The following is a 23515-nucleotide window of genomic DNA, read 5'->3' on the forward strand; positions in this document are numbered from 1 at the left end:
TGAGACAGAACCAGAAATGGGTGCTGACTATCCACTGGACCCAGGTAGATGTCTAGCAGCCCTGGCGAGTCCTCCCAGAGGGTGACCCACGTTAGAGGATGTAGACTTGAGTGATTTTAAACCCATGGCTTTCAAGACAGATGTGGGTTTGGGTCTCAGCTCTGCCATTGACTAGCTAGTGACTCTGGACAAGTTCCTTACCTGAGCTGTCTCTTGTGGAAAATAGGGGGAATAATAGCACCTCACTGGATCATCGGGAAAATTAAGTTAGATAGTGTATAAGTAAGTGTTAGTCGCTCAGTCATGTCTGACTCTTTGAGACCTCATGGACTGTAGCCTGCCAGGCTCCTCTGTCCATGGGATTTCCCAGGCAAGAATACTGGAGTGGGTAGCCATTTCCTTCTCCAGGGGATCTTCCCAACTCAGGATCGAACCTGGAGCTCCTGCATTGCAGGCAGACTCTTTTCCATCGGAGCCACCAGGGAAGACCAGATAGTGTGTACAAACTGCTTTAAACGGAACCCCAGACATAGTAAGAACTCAGGAAGTAGCTCCTGTACTAAGCTTCTCCTACTATAGCACAAGACATATTTGGGGTTCCTCTCTCGCCTGAAAGACGCTCTGGCCTCAACAACACCCAGGGCTGTGGAAGTTGCTTGGAATGGAGTTGTGGAAGGACCCACACCCGCCCTCACCGCGCCTCGCGCCCCCCCAACCTCAGCCCCCTTGCAAGTCTCCATCTCCGCAGGGCGCAGCTCCAAGGAGTCCAGCTGGGTGCATCTGGCTGGGGAGATTAAATTATTTTTGAATTCCTAACTGAATGTTCTTTTAATGGAAACTTAATGACAGGCATTGAAATAGATTTCCTCCGTAACCCCTCCTCGTGTGGCGCCCCCCACGCGGCTCTGTGCAGCGCAAATTCCGATAACCTTTATTCCCTACCCCTGGACTTTTATCTCCCCAGTGACAAACAGCCCTTGCTGGACAGAAAGAGGAAATTCCAGTCATTGTTCTCAAACTTCTGGCTTCCAAAATAAAAAGCTCTATCTCCCCTGTCAAGCTTTGATTGACATGCACTTCCTGGAATGGGGAGGACAACGGCCCGGGGGCGGGGCCAAGGCCTTATTTGCATTCTGATCATCGGAGCACAGGGGACGGACCCCGTACTAGCCACAGTCACCCTGTTGAGGACCCATCTCCTGTTTCATGTAAAATCTCCAAGGAAGACACCTCCTCAACTGTCCCCGTGATCCACCAGGGAAGTTCTCTGCTGTCCATGGAAACAGACAGGCCAAGCCTCTTGCTCTTTAAATTTGGCAACTTGGAGAGGAACTTCTCCTTCCACCTTTTCTGTCTTGAAGAATACAATTTTAGACAGTCCCCCACGTCTTAACTCCAAATATTGGAGCTTGAACCACCCTAAGACCTGGAAGGTTAAACCAGGATCAGACTCTGCAAGTCAAAACCACAGGGCGGCAGAGCTAAGCAGGCCATTCAGGGGGAATCAGTCCCCACCCACCCCGCCAATAGAACACTTTGAATATGGTGATGAACCATGCGGTTCAGTTTTTCTCGAAAGGACTAAGAAATGTTGAATACCTTTTAAAATGGATAAATCAGTAAATAGAACCATAGAGCACACCGGTAGCAATAGCAGTCCCTGTATGTTCAGGCCTTGCTGGGAACCCTGCTACCACCTTGGAATAAATGTTTAATGCCTTTAACACTGGCATTAAACTATGGGCAAGATGGCCCTCTGGAACATTCTGTCTCCTATGCATTTTATTTACTCACTGGGCTCCTGTGCCTGTCATAACTCTCTCTCTCCGTTTGTCCACGATTCTTAGGCTGGTTTGGGGTTCCAGCCACCCCTTAGGTGCCTTCGGGGACTTATTTCATCTGTGTGTAAGTAGTTGCTAAAGAGTCAATGTGACTACAGTGGTGGCTCAGCAGTAAAGAATCCAGCTGCAATGCAAGAAATGTGGAAGGAGCTGTGGGTTCAATCCCTAGGTCGGGAAGATCCCCTGGAGTAGAAAATGGCTTCTCACTCCAGTATTTGTGCCTGGAGAATCCCATGGACACAGGAGCCTGGTGGGCTACAGTCCATGGGGTTGTAAGAGTCAGCCACAACTTAACAACTAAACAATAACGACCACAACAAAAGTTTCAATGGGAATTTGCATTAAAAAGTAGACTTCAAGAGGTAGAATGCCTTAATCCTAAGGAAGGAGTCCTTGGAAGCAGACAGTCTTCCATCAAATAACCTGGAAAGAAAGGTCATTCGCAAAGGTTCTGGTTGTTCTGCTCTTCTATCAAGAGGAATGGATCGCCTATGGTGACCTATTGATCGCCTATTCACTGCCAGCATCCCCTAGCATCTGCTAAGGAGCAGAACAGACCCTCCAATCTATAGAAACACTGGAGTCATAAACCTTCATAGCAATGGGTCAGCAGAGAATTCTAGCTTCCTCAAGGTTGTTATCCCTGATTTCCTTTTGCTCTGTCAGCAGATTAAATGGCAACGCCACACGCTTACAGTCACGGAGTGATGGACCCGTTGGGTCCACCATTACGGACACGGACAAAGTGTACAACTCTGACCCCAGCAGACTTCTCACTCGTCTTCGTCAGAAGGACCAGAGACTGTGTGTGCATCTGAACAAACTCCACCCCAGGCCTGGGAAAACAACGCCACCAGTACCTGCAACTTTGTGCCAAGACTCACACGGAGAGTTTTGAGGGGCCGCTAGGGAAGGGGGCATGTCTGCACCAGAGGTCATGTCCTGGGGACGCTGGAGTCAAGACAACAGGTCACCCCTCACACCTCCTGGGAGAAAGCCCACCCTCCCCAAGAAGACTGTCACTGGTTGGTCTTTCACACTAATGCACAATGACTGACACTTGGGGAAAGGACGTCACAACGTCAGAGATTTAATATGTTAATCAACACACTGAAAACATTTTGATTCCTACGCAGTTTTGGGTACCGTCCGCTCCAGAATACATTCAAAATAACATGGGGGGTGGGGAACTGAACAAGACATTCACAGTTAAATCCCCTCCTTCAGAGCAAAATAAAATACTCCTCTGTCCATGGAATTCTCCAGTATTCTTGCCTGGAGAATTCTATGGACAGAGGAGCCAGGCGGGCTCCAGTCCATGGAGTGGCAAAGTGTTGGACACAGACTGAGCCACTAACACACGCATAATTTAAGGATATCACAGTGGTCTCTTTGAGGAAGATGTGGTGTTGGCTCTCAGAGGCAGGAAGACCTAGCACTTTTCTTATGGGGATGTCACATCCCATTCCCCACCCTTCCATGCTTCTCCTTTTGAAACAGCATTTCAGTTACAAACCCTCAGGCGAAAAACATAAGACGTTTTTCTCGGAAGCGTTAGCAGTGTTTTCCGTTCTAAACTGCCTTTCCACTGTCAGACTCCTCATTGCCTTCTTGGAAGATCAGCAAGTACTGTTTTAACAGATTTGAAGCCAGCGCCTTCTCCCATTGAACACAAATGAGAAGAAATATCAAACCTATTTTCAAACCAAGCATCCTTTCTTACAGGAGAGAGTCCATTGAGATCCCAGAGTGGTGCTTTAGCTTCTGTCTAAAAGTACATGGGCCAAAGCCCTGGCTTCACTGCAGGATGTCGGGATGGCGTGGAGCAGGCTGTGTCCCACGCTCCTCTCCTCATTGGGTACTTAGAGATGTGGGGTCCATGGACTGGGTCTTCCCTGCTCTGGGAAAGCAGCATGACCCAGACTAATACAAAAGCTCCAACAGCCAGGGCTGGAGAAGATCAGAGCTTCACAAATGTTCACTGGGCATCTGTCTTTTCTCACTGTCATTAATTGGTTCATCTCCCCCAACTCAGGAGGCAACTTTTCCTTTAAGAGCCAATGTTCAAATAAAAGTGATTTTTTTCTTATCAGTAGAATCAAAGTAAGAATATAGTTTTCCCCTGATCTTCAATAAAGCTCATAACTGCTTTAGGGAGACTCTTAAAAAGATCTCACTTGGCCTGTCCATGAGGCTTTCAGTCATTTTTGTCTGTGCCAATCAACACTGCATGATTTCAAATAATCCTATTAGAGAGTTTATGTGAGCTCCTATGGCTCGCATCCTGGAAAAGGGAATGGCAGCCCACACTAGTACTCTTTCTTGGGAGATCCCATGGACAGAGGAGCCTGGAGGGCTCTGCACAGAGTTGGACATGACTGAGCAACTGAGCACATGGCTCCCATATTTCAATTTCCTGTAAATCCATCCCACGTTCTCATGCAATTAACGTGTAGAGCTGTGTGTCTTGTAGGATCATGGTTTGAGGGTTCAGGGGCTTTGTGCAGGGAGACTTTAAAGGCTTTCCTCCTACTGTCATACCCCACATTGTTGATTGTTTCATAATGTTTCTAGTCAACTAGGTATCTTCAAGATTTTACTCTATTCGTGTGGAAAACTCAGCGTTACATTTTGGTGTCGTCTGTTTCATTAACTTCTGACAAGACAAAGTTGGGGTTGTCGTAGCCTCTTTTCATCTTGGCTCGAGCGTCTTTCTCATTATAAAGGCACATGGCACAGTGAGGCGTCTCCACTTCCACAGTCTTGCTAAAGTTATGGAAGTCCACTCGGTATTTCCCTTCCTTGGTCTTGGACACTATGGGAGCAAAACGGTAGCCCCAGAGCACCTCTTCTGGGACGTAGGATGTCCGGACTTGGCAGGTGGCACTGGTTGCCTCCACCGTGCCATCTAAAAACACGACTAGTTCAAAGTCCTGCTGGGGAAGGGTTTCTGCTGCCATGTGGAAGAAGGGGCTGGTGTGATCAATGACATGGTAAATCGTCAGTGGGGAGATGAAGAATAAATTTTCATTCCCTGCGTCAACCACAAAGTTGATATTGATCTGGTCCAAAATGATGGTCTCTCCTTCAGGAGTGATGGTGGTCCTCAGAAGCTTTCCGTATATGTGACTGCCGATAAGGAGGCTCTTCCGAAGATTAGCCACTCGGATCAGGAGACAAAGCTTCCCACCCCGCTTGCTGATCACTGCGTTCTTGCTGAAAGTAATGGTCTTGGCGCGTTTTTTGGGTCTGGAGATCTTGGCTAAAATAGCACCACACATGAAAGAATTGATGATAACGCCGAGTATAGACTGGAAGATGAGCAGAAAGATGGCAGTGCCACACTGCTCCGTCACACACCGGAATCCATAGCCAATGGTCACTTGCGTTTCCAGAGAAAACAGAAAAGCTGAGGTCAGGCCATTAATGTGTTCCACGCAAGGGGTGTGGTTGGCAGGGGGATGGAACTCAGGGAGGTCTTTGTGGACGTAGGCGACCACGTACCAGAGGAGGCCAAAGAAGAACCAGCTGCCCAAGAAGGCTGTAATGAAGATGGTCATTTTGTATCTCCACTTGAGGTCCAGCACGGTCGTCCATATGTCCACAAAGAATATCAGCCTCGACTGTGCCTCCACGTTGCCAAACTCAATGTTGCACCTTCCGTCTTTGGAGACCAGCCTCGCTCTCCGCCGAGAATGCCCAAAAAAGCGAGTGACAAACCATTTCCGAAGATGCTTGAACATTCTTTCTGTCAACACACTGATCTGAAAACACATCAGAGAAAGACCAAACAGAAGAAAATTATGTGTATTGCACTAATGAGCTAAGTGACTCACATGAAGAGCTGTCTATGAAAAGGCCATTCAGTACAATCTGTGTGACTGATCACTTGGGCAAGCTGACAACTTTATTCTGCATCCCACAATGCTATTTCCAGTAAAAACTCTCTACTCTAAGACCATATGGCTTGAAGATAAAGAGGAAAACTAATTACAGGGAGATAGACATGTAGAGGAATCTAAGAGAATATATATCCACGTGTTTTCTGACCTTAGTCACGCCCAACCTTAAAAATGTTTCTTGTAACACAGACATACAGAACAGACTTGTGGTTGCCAAGGGGATGGGAGGTGGGGGAAAGATGGAGAGGGAGTTTGGGATTAGTAGGTGCAAACTAGTATATATATGATGGATAAGCAGCAAGGTCCTACTGAATAGCACAGAGAACTATTCAGTATCTTGGGATAAACCATAATGGCATAGAAAAAAAAAGAATCCATCTATTTATCTATCTATATATGTATGTATAACTGAATTACTTTTCTGTGAAATATAAATTAACACAACATTGCAAGTCAACTACTTCAATAAAATAAAATTTTAAAAATGCTTATGATAACAAATTATGACCTGTACTCTGATTTATTTGATAGTATTCTTTAAACTGACTCTCCTTTTTTCTTTAATAAATTTAGCCTTATGCTAAGCAAAAATATCTGTGACAGCAGAAACTTGATGCACTATTTACATTTTTGGTTCATATATAGAAATAAATAACCATGGGGAAAAGTTTCACAACATATTACCTAAATCACCTTGTAGCTAGAGAAATTATAATCCAATTCAGTTCTCTCATTTATCTAATGAAGGAATTGAGAAAATTTCAGTGACATATCCAAAGTCAGGTACCCTAGCAAAAATGAACACAACATTGTAAGTCAACTATAATTCAATCAAAATTAAAAACAACAACAAAGTCAGGAACCTGACCAGTGGTGGGATGACAACCAGAACATGAGTTTCTCTGCTCCCAGGTCAGAGGAATCTCTACTTCACTTGTGTCTCAGTTATTACTTTGTTTATATTCTAAAGTGAGATTTCTCTGGAACATTTTAACACAAGCTTTGATCAACTTCCTTATTTTGTGCTCAACATTACTTGAAACAGAGTTCCTCAGCACTGTTTAGTCAAGTCTTATCGTAAGATCTGAGACGTTTTCTCTATGGATCGCAAGCCTGGGATGCCAAAATTCCCAAAGGGAAGAGTAAGGTGGTCACTGTCAGTGCCTCCCACTTTCTTCCCTGCTCCCAAGCTGACGGACGGAGCACTATGATTTAACAAATCCTACATAAGGTAGAACCATGTTTTATTCACTCATCTATCCTAGCTGTTAGCACAGACCATGGGGGTTACTATTTATTCAATGAGCATCAATGGAATCATTCTGTGAATGAATTAAGAGCTTCAAAATACTATGTGGGCAAAGGTCTCATTAAAAACATAATTGTAGCTTCCATTTTACAGCATAGCACTGAAGGGATTTCCCCCAAAGAGCCAACACAGCTCAATATCCCGGGGTCATAACACTAGACGGCCCCCTCCCCTAGGTGTGCCCACCCCACTCCCAAGGTGTGCCTGTTGTGGTTAGCAGTGTCTTCGTGGTATTTTTAATCAAATGCAAACACGTTTCTAAAATAGATTTCAAAATCCCCCTTCAAAAATGTGTTTATTCATACAAACTAGGAAGCGAAACCAACTTAGTGATAAAAGTTAAACAAAAGTGATATTCTACCGCGTCTTGCCCATGGCCTTCAACTATGTGAAAACACAAGAAGACCCCAAGTAAAAGTGGTAAAGAGAAAAAAACAAATATATATAAATAAAAGAAAATATTACCAGGAGAGCAGACAGAAGTTCACTCTCTCTGAGGGCCCTGCTCTCATCCCACCCAATATTCATTGACCTCAAGCCCCCAAAGAGTCCCAAGTACATGGTCCCAAGAGTAACTCAGCCAGGGAAATGGTCTGTTTCTTCCTCAATCCTTCCCTTTCTCTGCACACATCTCATCTCATTTTGCTTCTATCCACTGGGGACTTTCTCCCTTTCCCAGGTTTGTGGAAGCTCAGACTGTTTCCAGAAGCTCTTCATAGGGTGAAGTGAAGTGAAGTGAAGTCACTCAGTCGTGTCCAACTCTTTGCGACCCCATGGATGGTAGCCTACCAGGCTCCAGGTCCATGGGATTTTCCAGGCAAGAATACTGGAGTGGGCTGCCATTTCCTTCTCCAAGGGATCTTCCCAATCCAGGGATTGAACCCCGGGTGTCCTGCATTGCAGACAGACGCTTTACCATCTGAGATCTCACCTAAAACAATAACTTCTCTTAAAGTAAACATTCATCAGTCAAATCCACAGCCTCTTTGTCATGCATTATAATTCCAGTGGTAGCTCCTAACATACCAACCTCTGAGTTTTTCTGCCTAACCATTCTTGTCCTTCCGGTCCACCTAAATTCATTTTCATTTTGATGAGAGTATTTCTGTAGAGTGAGTGAATCCCCCTTGATTACTCTCTCAGATAAGCTGGGGTTTCCATGCTTGCCCTCCTAAAAAAATATTATCTGCCTGGCCATGCAAAGAGCCAGACAAAAAGCAACCATCTTAAAAAGCTTTCCCCACATGGCCTGCACTTACCAACATCATCTTAAACATATTCCGTCCTGAAGCGTCCACTGCTGAGAAAAGCAAGGAAGAAGTTTTGGGAGTTGGTCTCCTTAAGCAGGCTGATTTCTTCTAAACCCAGCTTAATTTAATGTATGCTTCGGCCAGTGAACAGATGATAATTTGTTTTAGCCTTAAAACGTTAATTTGATAGTGGAGTTGTGCGATTTAAACTAAGGCAATTGGTTGTTCTCAGGCCAAGCCCCAAGCTGGGTATGTGTTTTTTTCCCAGACGTCACATGGCTTGAATACCGTCATGCTAAGACATGACGAGCTGCCAGCTAAGGTCCTTGAGCAGCAGGCATGGATTCTGTTCCAGCATTTCCTTCTTCTCCTTTGCCACCCTCTGTAGCCCTCTCGCTCTTTCTCCTAGCTTGTGCCTGATGCCTTTCACCAGAAACAATCAGTTATTGTCAATCTCCCAGCCTATCTCAGAAACACTGGGATACTGAGATTTCCAAGTGTTCACAAACATACAGGCGGATAATATAGACAAAGATAAGTACAGATTTGTAAGACAAAAATAAGATCACACCAGGAAGCAACAAGATACCCCGTTAATCTCTCTACACAACATTCACTGTTATGTAAGAAACTGAGATTTAAAAGCAGCCTTTATTGTTGGATTGATCTTGTAAAATCTGGCATTTACTGAAAGTAGTTTGTATATGCACTGAGTTAGTCAATGCTGTTGATTTATGTATTCAAACAGTAAGAGGAATTATACCTAGAGAATGTGAGAATACAGGATAAATTCTTCCTCTGACCAACCCTATCTTTCTCATGGCAGACTCATTATACACAGCCCACATCCTCCTTTGAGTAGACAATGGCATTTAATCCCACCCTAGACAGAACCAATATGTGTTTTTTTTAACTGTTGAATTATTAGAGATTGGCCCCAGATTATGCAACATGCACAGTTTCTAGGTTACTTTCTAATAAATCAGTAAATCTTAATAGCAAGCATAGGGCTGTCCATTAGCTAATGTTTACCAAGGTCTTCTTAATGGCCTGGCAGAGCAAGTGGATTATATTATTGTCATTTTTTTTTTTTTTTTTCTTCAGGGCTCCAGCATTCTTTTTTGGTCAACAGTGCATTTTTAAAAAACAGACTTTGTATGAACTTTCCAAACATTGAGTGTATGCTTATTGTGTAGGATTTCAAAAACAAATAGAAATCTGTTCTTGTTCTCAAGGAGCTCACAATCTAAGGGGGAAGTGAGCTCAGTAAATGAGCAATTACAGGGTCATGTGGTTTCTATAATACCAAAGGGCTCATCTCTGCTTGAAGGTCTCACCTAGATGGGCATCCACGCCCTGTGAAAGAAAATACCTCAACCAACAGAAAACTCACTTTTGTGTCCATTAATTGATTTATCTGACCAAAGTTCCTCTAGTCAAAGCTATGGTTTTTCTAGTAGCACAGATGTGAGTTGGACCATAAAGAAGGCTGAGCGCTGAAGAACTGATGCTTTTGAACTGTGGTGCTGGAGAAGACTCTTGAGAGTCCCTTGGTCTGCAAGGAGACCAAACCAGTCAATCCTAAAAGAATCAACCCTGAATATTAATTGGGAGGAGTGATGCTGAAACTGAAGCTCCAATACTTTGGCCATCTGATGGGAAGAGCTATCTCACTGGAAAAGACCCTGATGCTGGGAAAGATTGAAGGCAGGAGGAGAAGGGGGTGACAGAGGATGAGTTGGTCGGATGGTATCACCGACTCGATGGACATGAGTTTGAGCAAACTCCGGGAGACAGTGAAGGCCGTGGAAGCCTGGCATAATGCAGTCCATGGGGTCGCAAACAGTCAGATGCGACTGAGCAACTGAACAACAATGAAGCAGCAGGGATGTGTGAATTCTAACTTGTGTGCCAGACAATCCTTTACCAAATAGATACAGTCCCTGTCATCTGGAAGAAGCTTCTGGTTGAGGTGGGAGATACAAATGAGCTGATAAACCATCAAAAACAGTATGATACCTGCCAGGGTAGCAGATGTTCTGGGAGCATCTTATTTGAAAGGCAGAGAAGTGCCATGGAGACCCAAAGCCTGGACATGGCTTTACAGTCACACATAGTAGGAACTCTATATTTGTTGAATGGAAGTCAGTTAGACAATGCATGCAAAGGTGATGAATGTGCCATCACTCACATGGTTCCCCTTCCAACCATAATTTGGAAGAGACATTTCTGTGCGCTGTAACTGCAGTTGTGTTTGTGACCAGGGCAGGGGCACAGAGGAACTGAAAGAATTGCTGGGTACATAGGTGACAGAGAGCTGGGGGAGACACCTGGCTGGCCGACAGCAAGGGCCAGTGCACTCAGCGCCCGTGTGCCTTGCGAGATATTCTCGTCTATACCTCCTCTCGTCTAGAGGAGAAACTGATACCAAGAACTCTGATCTAGTTCTGCCTCAAGGACCACTCATGATATTTCTAAGTAAGTGTCATCCTCTTCTGGGGAACAACCGTGCAAAGTTTTGAAGATAAACACATTTTCCTCCTGCATCTCCTTTTCTCCATAGAAATACAGGCTTCATTTGCATACAACAACCCTGATCACCAAACCCCTCTGCCTTCTAAGTGAGGTGTCTGCATTCTGGGCTCCTGGATGACAAAGAGCCAGGACCCAGGCTGTTCTTTTGCAGGCAACCCCCTAAGGAGAAGCCACTGGGAGCTGGGGGTTTCCCCATGGTTGATATAATGCTGCTTCTGTCTCACCCCAGAAGGCTCAGCAGCCACTGTACCCGAGAGAAGATGGCAAAATAGACATCGCTTCTGTGAAAGTAGAATTACAATTCTATTGTATTCAATAGAATTCTTTAGAATTACAAAGGCTATCACTACTCTCTGTGGATGAAAAGAGAGCTGTTGCCTGCCTTTTGGTCCAACCACTCACAGCTCACACACAGCCTGGGTTCCCTCAGGACATTCCTGAGACTCAAGATTATCAGAGGTAGAAAATAGAAGCTGTGGCGCCTGAGAACAGAAGTCCAGTGACTTTCTGTAGACCCTTTGCAGTGTTGCTGGAGAAGAAATTCAAGCTTCCATGAAAATTGACAGCTTGAATTCAGCCGGGCTTCCTGGTGGCTTAGACAGTAAAGAATCCGCCTGCAATGTGGGAGACCTGGGTTCAATTCCTGAGTTGAGAAGATCTCCTGAAGAAGGGAACAGTTACCCACTCCAGTATTCTTGCTAGGAAAATTCCATGGACAGAGGAGCCTGGCGGGCTACAGTCCATGGGGTCACAAGGAGTAGGACACGACTGAGCAACTTTCATTCTCACTGGATTCAGCCTGCCGGTCAACCACATGAACCAACATTTCCTGAGGACCTGTGGGTAGCAGGGCACGGAAAGGGATTATGGCCAAGGTCTCTGCCTTCTTAATGAAATCAAGCAAACTCTCCACTGATTGAACTCACTACTTGCCAGGTGCTACCCTAGGAAGCAAAAGAGGCAACAGTTCCCACTGTGGAGTTGCTCAGGGATACAGAGTAACTTAGTCATTATCCAATCATTGCAGGGCAGCACCTTTGCTGCCCTGAAGGGGTTGAGGACACGAGAGAGCAGATAAAAGAGGCTAAAGGTCAAGTTTATACTCTTCAGCACAAAATGCATCTGACTGGTACCGCAGAGAACTTCCTGTTTTCTATGAAAACGGCCTCAAGCTGTTGGAGGATGGCCACCCAGCTAAATTTGCAAACCTTCAGTGCCTAAGGAGAGTCCAGTCAGCCAGCTCCCAGGATGCTGACATCTAGAACTATTGTTGACAGAGGGCATCGTTGCCTTTCTGTTCAGTATTCCCAGAGAAGTCACCTCAGATATCTTTAGCTCTACCAGGTTGCTCACTTGGGCTCAGTCTGAGTTCTTCTTACGTAGAACTTACCAAGGCCATTGGAAATGATTTTTCCGGCCTCATAGGCATGTGAAAGGTCATGCGCCTCAGGACACTTCCAGGCCTGATTTGGGGCTGCACTTCACCTTTCCCGTGTGAGGAATACACACCCTCTTCTCTGTGAAGCCACGTGTCTGTTTGCTCAAACTCATGTCCATTGGGTTGGTGATGCCATCCAACCACCTCATCCTTTGTGTTCAGAGTGGGAATGCGGCACAGACTATCCGGGGCGCCTGGTTCCTTCCACAGAAGAAAGGTTGGGAACAAAAGCCAGGGAATCACAGGGTCTGGGAGTGTTGGTACTCTCTTAAGGCCCATCGCCTTCCATGGGCATCTCTGGGGCCTACCGGTCCAGCATCATTTCCTGAATAACTGCAAAGATCTGCCACGCATGGGGATCAAGGGCGGGTGGGAGCCCTGGTGCAGGATGTTCATGGCACAGGGAAGAAGCAAAGGCAGCAGGAAAGAGGAGGAAATCCATCTCGGGGAAGTGCAAACACGGACTTGAACCCCAGTTCTGTCACTTGATGGCCAGGCAACCTGAGCAAGCCACTTGGGCTAACTGAGTCTCAACTTCCTCGCCTGTGAAACAGCTGTAAAATATTCTCAAAGGCTGTCATATGTTTTAAATGCAATCCCATATGTAAAGTTCCTAGAACATAGCAATTATGTAATAAATAGTAGCAACCATTATTACTGGTTCAGAAATTTAAACATGCACAGCAGCTTAATCAGGCGTCACCAAGCCAGGCTACTTAGGGTCTGCTCTGTAGAATCAAATGGGCAGTGTTGGGGGAGATGACAGCCAGGTGGGGGACAAGGTTCCTGGGAGAGAGGGTGACAAAGGTTCTGACCACGTGTCAATGTCTGTGAAGCATCCTGACTTCAGAACCTGTCCTGCCCGGTGGAACAGAAGACCTATAGAAAGCCTAGCATTTCTATAAAGGATTTGTCCATCTTCAGGGCAGAAGACTTATCTTGAAGAGTGAGGACACAATTGTTGTCATTGTTGCTGTTCAGTTGTTTAAGTTGTATCTCTTGGTGGCCCCATGGACTGTAGCCCACCAGGCTCCTCTGCCCATGGGATTTCCCAGTCTGCAATACTGGAGTGGGTTGCCATTTCCTCCTCCAGGGGATCTTCCGGACCAAGGGACTGAACTCTAGTCTTCGGCATTGACAGGTTGATTTTTTTTTTTTTTTTTTTTTTACCACTGTGCCATCTGGGAAGCCTTGGGAACAGGAGAGGGAGAGAATTTTCCTTGGCAGGGTTGAAGAGAGGCATGCAACCAGGGGTGATGCTCTGCTTCTCTTACCACAGACATTGACTAGGATTCGATCGTATCACTGACAATCTACAGATGCAGTCAAAGAGGAGAAAGCAGCCCCTGACAGATGGGAGCCAGCCTGGCACTACATCTTGGCCTGGTTGTTGCTGAGGGCTGTCCTGGGGCTCACAGCTGGGTCTTGTGTTCTCCTGTTGAACACAGCTTCACAAGACATCAACATCAGAATCATGTCTGAATACACAGAAACATGAACACGGTCCAAACCACAAAAACGACCAAATGTCCCCCCAATCCTGGCACTATGAGTGATCACTGCTTCTTTGCCAATAACAGCATTAGCCCTGCTGCTGCTGCTGCTAAGTCACTTCAGTCATGTCCGAATCTCTGCGACCCCATAGACAGCAGCCCACCAGGCTCCCCTGTCCTTGGGATTCTCCAGGCAAGAACACTGGATTGGGTTGCCATTTCCTTCTCCAATGCATGAAAGTGAAAAGTGAAAGTGAAGTAGCTCAGTCGTGTCCCACTCTAGCAACCCCATGGACTGCAGCCCACCAGGCTCCTCCGTCCATGGGATTTTCCAGGCAAGAGTACTGGAGTGGGGTGCCATTTGCCTTCTCCTAGCGTTAGCCCTACACCAACTCTTCTCTCCTTCCTGATAATGAGACTTATTAACATAATCACGGAATTACCCCTACTTCTTAACATCAAATCCTGAGCAGAGTATTGCTCCGTTTACTCTCCCAAATCACCTAGATTAAGCCCAAATTCTGTTTATGTGCTTTCTAAAACTCTTTCACGCGGAGCTCCTCACCATTCCTCGAGGTGCGTGTTCTCACTAGCTGCAACAAGCCAACCTTTTCAACTACTGCAGTATGCCTGGTGATCTTTGGCTGGAAGACATTGATGCCCCCAAAGGCAGAACAGCACAAGAAGAGAAGGTCACAAAGCCACTTTTACAACAATTAGTGATTCCATTCTACTGCTTCCAGAAGTCACACTCACATATGTACACAGTGCATGCTTTTGTATCAGGATGTGAAAATGAAGGACCAAATTTAAATATGAAAAGTCATTAAGGGACTTCCCTAGTGGGACAGTAATTAAGACTCTGCACTTCCACAGCAAAGAGCACAGGTTCAATCTCCGGTCAGGGAACTAAGATCTCCTATGCCTCATGGCTCAGCAAAAAAAAAAAAAAAGTTATTAAAAGGAGTTAAAATGTTCAAGTTCAGGCTTTGAATTCTATCTAGCTAACTAGTTTATAAGGGCTGCTGGTCATCCTAAGATTATTCCGCTCTTCCCACAAAGACCTGCATCACTTCCTGGCACCTGGATGCGGACCCAGCAGGAGGCGTCAGGAGATGCGACATTTCCCAACCATCCTGGGAGTCTGTTAGGCCCACCCCGAGCCAGGTGTCTCTCCCATCTTCGGTGGGAACTTGCCTTTGCTGTGGAGTCAGAAACCTGCACTTTGGGAGCTGACACTAATTTTATGCGCAATTTCAATTTTGTTTTCTTGCTGTCCTTCAAAAAAATTTTTTTTCAAGTGTTTTGGAAACACTAGTATGTCTCAGCTCTGCAAAAAAAGACCTAAAGGGGCTTGCTTCATCTCTGCCTGGCTCAGAGTTTTGAAGGGAAAGCACACACCCCTGGGGGCTGTGGGTGGGCAGAGCAAGAGAGCCCTAGAGGATGAGAGGAACTCATGGAACTCACAGTCACAGAGTTGGGTCTTCTTGCCTTTTATGCTAAAGATTTTCTAAGTAGTCTATCTTAGTCTATCTTCTCAACTTCAGGGAGTTCTGCACTTTACCCAGAGAAGGCATTGCTTTGCTGGGTATGCGTGGATTGAGTCAGAGTTGAGAGGATAAACTGAGGGGGAAGTGAGGATGCACAGCTCAACATGAATGAAGAGAAGCCCAGTAATGAGAACAGCCTCTGCAAAGTGCGCGATGGCCATTAAGAACTGGGTGGAGGAACTCCTATCGGCATCCCGTGCGAACAGCGCCCTCTAGAGCACAGTTAAAACGCTGCCCTGAAGCAAGACCTCTGGGGCCAGGAAGCCCACAGTGCAGCCTGAATAGTCCATTGGCTTGTTTACTGAGAAGCCTGTATGGACGTGAAGCCACTTGACTCTAAAGAAGTGCAGAAGGTGATTTTAAAGCTTCGTGTGTGACTGCAATTTGCAGTGACCCAAGAGTCGCTGGTTTTGGGATTCCAGTTGGAATCCACCAAGTTGTCTTTGCTGGGTTCCAGACTGGGGGTGAAAGCACAGTAGGGAAGATACCTAGTAACACACAAGGAGATCCAACCAGTCCATCCTAAAGGAGATCAGTCCTGGGTGTCCATTGGAAGGACTGATGCTGAAGCTGAAACTCCAATACAATGGCCACCTGATGCGAAGAACTGACTCATTTGAAAAGACCCTGATGCTGGGAAAGATTGAGGGCAGGAGGAGAAGGGGATGACAGAGGATGAGATGGCTGGATGGCATCACCGACTCAATGGACATGGGCTTGGGTGAACTCCGGGAGTTGGTGATGGACAGGGAGGCCTGGCATGCTGCTCTTCATGGGGTCGCAAAGAGTCGGACACGACTGAGCGACTGAACTGAACTGAACGCACAAGAAGCATGGTCATTGTCTAGAGGGAGGAGGGGTCCCTAGAGAATCCCAGGTGAAATTCCCTTCAGTCTGTCCCAGAACCACAGGGGACAAATGGGGTGAAAAGGTCAGTTCTCAGACCTCCTTCATGCACTCGGGCCACACCTCCTGAGAGTCACTGTCCCAAATGTTGGATTCTAGTCTGGTGAACCTATAGCTGAACATTAACACAAGGATCCAAAGATTTCAGAATCCAGAGGATCCAGAGATTTCTGGTCTCATAGCCTTTTTTTCTAATTACTATTCAAAAGAAACTCATTACAATGAAAATATCATTATACAAGTCTAGGTATATAATCCCATGAGTGTGTGCCTGCTCAGTCACGTCCAACTCTTTGGGACCCTATGGTCTGTAGCCCACCAGGCTCCTCTGTCCCCAGGATTCTCCAGGCAAGAATACTAGAGTGAGTCGTCATTTCCTTCTCCAGGGAATCTTCCTGACCCTGGGATCAAACCGGAGTCTCCCGCATTGCAGATGAATTCTTTACCACTGAGCCGCCTGGGAAACCAATATAATCTTTTGCTGAAACCAAAATCAATAGATGGTGTTCTCAAAAGATAGTATGTGAGGGACTTCCCTGGTGGGCCAGTGGTTAAGACTCTGCACTTTCACTGCGGGGGGAAGCACAGATTCAATCCCAGGTCAGGGAAGTAAGATCCCGCATGTCCCAAAATGTTTTGAGCAGTCAAAAACAAAGACAGTATGTGAACAGAAATTGCTTCATATAGTAAGTCATGTAACATATGATGTATGCACTAGGATACTATAGATATGTGTTTGTTTTTTTCTTTGAATTTAAAAAAATTTTTTACTGGACTATAGTTGATTTACAATGTTGTGCCAGTTTCGGTTTTACAGCAAAATGAATCAGCTGTAAGTACACATACATCCACGCTTTTCTTTAGATTCTTTTCCCATGTAGCCCATTACAGAGAATATTAGACATTTAAAGGACTCCTTTACTGAATTATTATACATTATATTTATATGATTATATATGTATTTTGTTTTTATAATATATTTTATTATACATGTATGTGTGTTAGTTGCTCAGTTGTGTCTGACTCTGAGATCCCATGGACTGTAGCCCACCAGACTCCTCTGTCCATAATTATATATATCATTATATATGTTATATAAATCATATGTATTAATATATAATATACTAGTTGGACACTGAGCGACTTCATTTTCACTTTTCACTTTCATGCATTGGAGAAGGAAATGGCAACACACTCCAGTGTTTTTGCCTGGAGAATCTCAGGGATGGAGGAGCCTGGTGGGCTGCCGTCTATGGGGTCGCACAGAGTTGGACATGACTGAAGCGACTTAGCAGCAGCGTATGTTATATTATATAATAGTTTATAAAGAAAAGAATCATTTTTGCAAATGAAAATATCATCCTCTCACTTATGTGATTTGTACAAGTCCGTGTGTTGTGGGGATGTGTAGTTTGTTTTGTCTGAAAACTAGACACATCTGTGATAAAATGATTTTTAAGTCACCTCTCTCAAGTACCCAACTCAAATGGCACTGGCATTTAATAAAAGAATTTTAATGTTTACCAAGAGTTCTATTTATTATGTATCCAGAGACCCTGTTATTAGTCTGATCCTTCTAGTTCTCTATGGTTTGGGTTGGTATCACATCAATTCAGTCTTTCCAGCCCAGAAAGGAATGGATTCTATGTGGACTAGGGGCCTTGAATATGCTTTACTGAGTGTCTGCATCAAGAAAGTACACTTTGTTTTTGCGAAAACACATAGAACCCCAAACCTCAATGCCTCATAAAATAGTGGAGTAATTCAACTGATGCCTTGAGCTTGGCCCTACGGGACTAGTAGTCATGAAGCGGTACCACAGGTGAAGGGTTTCCTGTGGGTCCAGCCTCACACCAAGAAACACGCAAAGAGAAGGCACAGAACTGAGTTTGGAGGGGGCATCTGGATGCCTTCCAGCCCCATATTCTAGCTTATGTTTCCTGTCACAGCCCTGGGGAGGGGCCTTTCAGGCAGGATGTAAGAGGTGGGTGTGTGGGGTTTGAATTTGGAGTTGGTCAGTCATTCTGTGGCCCTAACACTGGGTACCACCCAGCGTCTCGGTGTGTCAATTTCCTCATCTGAAAAAGGGGCCCATCCATGTCTATTACAGATGAACAGAAAGAGCTCAGACGGCCCTTGAACTTGGAAAGTGATCCAGCCACTAATACCTTCAAGAAGGCGATCTCCAGTTCTGATTTCTCTCTCAAGTTACAGCCAGATGTTGAATGAAAGATCCAACACATCCTTGTCTGTGATGCCTTGAATCCTGGGCTTCTCTGCCCCAGCATCCATGCTGCAGTAGCACTGCGCTTCCCATAAAGGTGCTGAGGAGGGCAAAGCTCTACCATAGGAAGCCGTGGCTCCGCCCGAGGGAGCCTGGAGGGTCAATGATTACCAGCATGGGCTTGGCTTCCGCCAAGCACAGGAGTTGCATTAATGGGGCGGCACGCCTGCATGCCAGCCTCCCACGTCCAAGAACTTTCTGGGAAAGCCCTGGAGGCAGAGGGAAGCAGAGCCAGCAGCGGGGTGCTCTCTGCCCTAGAACCGCCCTTGGGCCCCTGCTGAATTCCTCTCTTTGGGGCTCTTCTTGTCATGGGCAGGGCCCATCCCAGGAGACCCTCCCAGAGTGGGGATGAGGCTGCAGAGACCTCCCATCTGCCTCCTCACAGACTGCCAGGCGACTCTGGCAGCTGTCTTGAGCTGCTCTTGACTAGAGTCTGCCTCCGAAACAAGAAGGTGAATGAGAGAATGAGGAGAGCATCTCCCAGACTCAGAGCCCGGCCAGACCTGCCCCCCAGAAGGTCAGGAGCCCACGCAGCCCTGCTGACGCATGTCCCCCCAGGCTTCTCTTGTTTTTTCACTCACTGGTGTGTATAATGTCCTGCAAAAGGTGAAGTGAAATTCCACCTTACTTCCTCTTATTTGCCCTTCTAGCATAATCAAACCCAATCACAAGAAGCTTTTCCATCTCAGAAATGGTACTTAACCACTCTGAGCTGCAACTTTTCCTAATAAATCAGTGATTATAACACCTATTTGTTGCCCAGGGGATTCACTGGAAAATACACACATCCATACAAAAACCACTCCAACCACTCCATGAATGTTGGTAGGGCATTATTCGTCTCAGCCAGAAAGTTAAACTCAAATGTCCATCTACTGGTGAATCAATAAATAAATGAGGTTTGTCCATACAATGAAATATTGAAAAGTGAAAGTGAAAGTCACTCAGTCATATCTCTGTGACCCTATGGACTGTAGCCTGCCAGGTTCTGCTGTCCATGGAATTTTCCTGGCCAGAATACTGGAAGGGGTAGCCGTTCCCTTCTCCAGGGGATCTTCCCAATCCAGGGATCAAACCCAGGTCTCCCACATTACAGATAGGATTTTTACCATATGAGCCATCAGGGAAGCCCCCAATGAAATATTATTCAACCATAAAAAGAGAATGAATTACTGATACATATTACAATGTAGAAAAACCTTGAAAGCATAGTACTAAGTGAAAGAAGTCAGATATAGTATTATTCCCTTTGTACAAATGTCCAGAATAGACAAATCTAGACACAGAGGTAGTTAGATTGGTAGCTCTCAGTAGGGTTGGTGAAGGGAAGTGGTGAGTGACTGCTAATGGGTACCCTGTTCCTTTTTGAGGTGATGAAAAAGTTCTAATATTGTTGGTGGTGATGGTTGCCCAACTTTGTGAATATACCAGAAACCCTTTAGAGGGATGGATTGCATGGTATGGGAATTATTGTATTGTACTGTATGGCTCAGCTTTCCAAGGTGGTAAAGAACCTGCCTGCCAATACAGGAGATGTAAGAGACATCTTACATCTTACATGTGTTTGATCCCTTGGTCAGGAAGATCTCCTGGAGGAGGGCATGGCTACCCACTCCAGTATTCTTGCCTGGAGAATCCCATGGACAGAGGACCCTGGTGGGCTACAGTCCATAGGGTTGCAAAGAGTCAGACACAACTGAAGCGACTGAGCACGCATGCATTCGTATCGTATTGTATTGTATCGTAACATATCCTATCACATCCTATTGTATTATTTCAATAGAATTTGTACAGGAAAAATCCACGTCAAGGACCTCTTGCTCAGCGGGGACTCAGGAAACTGTCCACCATCCACGTCCCGTCTCTCCATTTCTTAATCCTATTCCTCCCTCCTCCAGCACCAGACAAAAGCACCCCCTGGGCCTTTATGGGGTCCTTGGCTGAATTTGGCCCCTTCCTCCTATAGCAAGTGGCCATGGTGATTCTGGAGATACCACACCCAAAATATTTCCTTGGTCACAAGAGCCTGGAGGTACAGAAAGATGCTTCTGCTGATCCTCCCCCTCAACACAGGCTCTGGTGGCAAAAAGAGGGACCGCGCCTCTCCCAGCATGTGTGGGACAAATCCTCGGCCCCTGCCACCCCGGCCAGTGGTGACCACTGGAGCAGCCTAGGTACAGTGAGATACCGCCCCACCGTCCACCCTGACCTGGGCTCCCCGCACCATGCCCCTGACCTGGCAGTTCAGTCTGAAGCCCGTCAGCTCTGTCCACTCTGCCGCACAGCTCAGGGCTGGAAGTCCAGCCAAGGACTTGGCTTGGGAGCCGGGTCTGCTGTCCTCAAAGCATGGAAGGCGCACGGACTCATGCTGTCTGATGGGATGCACGGGGCCTTGAACTTGTCAGGCTGCAAGTGTGGGCCACCCCCGCCCCCACTCCCTGACCCTCTCTCTCACACTCACAGGAACTCAGCTCCATTCCCTCCCGCCCTCTCCTTCACTTGGTACGTTTTTAATCTTCATTGTTTTCTGGAACTTTTTTCCTTGCCCATAGTCCTTGCTCTGTTCCTGGAGTCAGTCACCTGACCTATAAAATTCTTACTTAGATTGACCTCTCTGGAGACGCGGTGACCTCACAGATTAGCCAGAAGCCCATGGGACCATAGAAACCCCTCCTGGCCCCACATTCCCATAGTAGTCCTTCCCTCCGCCCCGCACACACATGAAGGAGGGTGGAGAAGGGGGCTGAAGCATGGGTGGGGTTCTTGGCTGCTTTCTTGGTGACAGCTATGGAGAGAGCTGCGTGGAATCCAAATTCAGGGGGCCTCTCAAGGAAGAGACAGAAAACTGCCTACTGTGGAGACCTGGCGGTTGGCCCCTTTCTCAGGCCCCAGGTGGGATTTCTCTATATGCTTCCTGAACACGGGCCATTTCTCTCTCTACAGATCGCAATGACCTCTTTGATGACGTACCATCAGGACCAAGCCTGGACCATGATAAATAAACGATGTTTTGAGGACAAAGAAACTAAAGCACAGCCCCTGTCCTGTGATGAATGCTAATTCCTAACCAAAAGGGGGGCCAGTCTACCTGGAAAGCACAGGCAGGTGTCCCCGACTCTCTGAGCTTGAAACGCCGGATCTGGAGTCAGACTTGAGTTCTAGCTCTGCGATGCCCGGATGCCCGGATGCCCGTCTGAGCCGACTGCCTGTATTTTTACAGGGCGAATTTCCCAAGGTAATCGATTAAACCTGGAGAAAATCAGAACAGAAAGTCACTAAGAGAAGTTTAGGAGTCATACAGACCCTGGGGCTTACTGTGAGCTATGTTTGCTTCTTCCTTCCTTCCTTTCTCTCTTTCTTTTCTTTCTTTTTTTTTTTTTTTTTCTGTCTTGCTCCTCTGTCTAGCCCTGAATTGCAGAGCCAAAGCCTCTGTTTTCTGGTTTACTTTTCCTGTCCATGACACTGCCAAGAGCTATACCCTTTTTCATCGATGGGTTTTCACGACATCATTTTAGTTCTGGTCTGGTCCCCCTCACTGGGGTTCCCCTGCACTGCCCCCAGGATCAGCCAGAAGGACTGCCACTAGGAATTGCCCAGAGATGGACCAGGGGTTTAGCACTGACCAGAATGCCAGCTCCCCGGCACCTGGCGGGCTGTGGGTCTGTGGGGTCGTGGGGCCCAAGCCGTGAATGCTGAGACTGAGAGCATCACTGCAGAAGGCCAGCGGGTGGGGTTGGCAAAGCAAAAATGGGGATGAACAGGTGTCCCTGTGGTAGTGAAGGTCAGGCTACAAGGTGATGTGGACTTGATTTAAAGCCTACTCCTTCCACTTGTGAACAGGATAAATGGCTTTGCTTCACTGAACCAGAGTGTTCTCCATGAAAGTGGAGTTAAGAACGCCTGTTTCTCAGGCTGAGACGAGACCCAGGGTAAGAGCACCCCATAGCGGATACAGAACGTGGAAACCTCAGTGAGGTCAGCTTCCTTCCATGCCTGGCAGAGATGAGGAGCCTCCTTGAAGAGATGGCCAGAGATTGACTTGGCATTTGGGGAAAAATTGGAACTCCCAGGTCTGAATTTGAGCAGGTGGCCGGCTCTCCTGCCAGACCCAAGGACGGACTCGGAAGGGCCCCTTGAACTGCAGAGGAAATGCAGGGGTGGGAGGGTGTGCTGCCTGGGGGAGATGCCAGCCGTGGGAAGTGTTCTTCTGCCTCTGCTAGCCCTGTCTTCCCTGGCTCTTCAAGAAGTCTCTCCCCTCAGAATCTCTGGGAGGAGGAGGCAGTGGGCTCTGGGTTGCTTTAAGGGGGCCTGTAAGGAGCATTTTTGTACACAAGAAGCCCAAAGGGAGAAGACTTTGTTTATTTGGCTGCTTGGGAAAAATAACAAAGCTGGGGGGAAAGGACTGAAGATCAAAAAGAAAAACACTACCCATAAAACGATCAGATTAGATTAGACCACGAAGATCTAATTATGCCAGGCCAATTGAATTTCCTCTGAGGTTAGCGTGACCAGCTTTCCAGAAGCAGAGGCAGCTGGGGTGCAGGGCTGTGACTGACGCCTGGCATGTCCTTCTTCCGAACACTCTTAGCGGGGGGTCAGTCCTGTGACCCCCGGGTGGGCATGTGAGTGCATCTCCACTGGGCATCTCGGGCTAAATTCCACTTCCCAAAGAATGTCTCTAGAATCCCCTTTTCTTTCTTAGCACCAGCACAGCTTATTATATATTTATCTTGTTGAATGTGTGCCTTCCTCAGCTCTGTCAATGGCACAACTATCAAGGAAAACTTCATTCAACCTTGATTCTTCTCTGTCTCTCATCCCCACAGTCAATCCATTGGCAAGTCTTCTCTGCTCTTCCTACGAAATACATTCAGAACCTCTCTGCTCTCTGGGCTCCATCTTCTCCAATCCCACCATACTCCAAACCACCATCACTCTTGCTTTGGCTATAGAAATAGCCTGCTGTCTCTCTCTCTCCTCACTCTGACAACTTTCCCCAGGTAGAGG

General features: G+C 46.5%; 1 protein-coding gene across 1 annotated transcript; it reads right to left on the bottom strand.

The window, feature by feature from the left end:
• Nucleotides 1-2910: 2910 nt before the first annotated feature.
• Nucleotides 2911-21838, bottom strand: KCNJ1 (potassium inwardly rectifying channel subfamily J member 1). Its single transcript, XM_019954507.2, has 2 exons — nucleotides 21597-21838; nucleotides 2911-5605 (listed from the first exon to the last, which is right to left on the bottom strand). Exon 2 carries the CDS (start codon nucleotides 5582-5584, stop codon nucleotides 4466-4468), a length of 1119 nt encoding a protein of 372 aa, XP_019810066.2. The 5' UTR covers nucleotides 5585-5605; nucleotides 21597-21838; the 3' UTR covers nucleotides 2911-4465.
• Between the last annotated feature and the right edge of the window lie 1677 nt (nucleotides 21839-23515).

Source organism: Bos indicus, chromosome 29 (genome assembly GCF_029378745.1).
Source record: "Bos indicus isolate NIAB-ARS_2022 breed Sahiwal x Tharparkar chromosome 29, NIAB-ARS_B.indTharparkar_mat_pri_1.0, whole genome shotgun sequence".
NCBI lineage: Eukaryota > Metazoa > Chordata > Mammalia > Artiodactyla > Bovidae > Bos > Bos indicus.

Coding starts and splice junctions, on each gene's coding strand:
- KCNJ1 (XM_019954507.2), bottom strand. CDS start 5,584: ATGTTCAAGCATCTTCGGAAATGGTTTGTCACTCGCTTTTTTGGGCAT.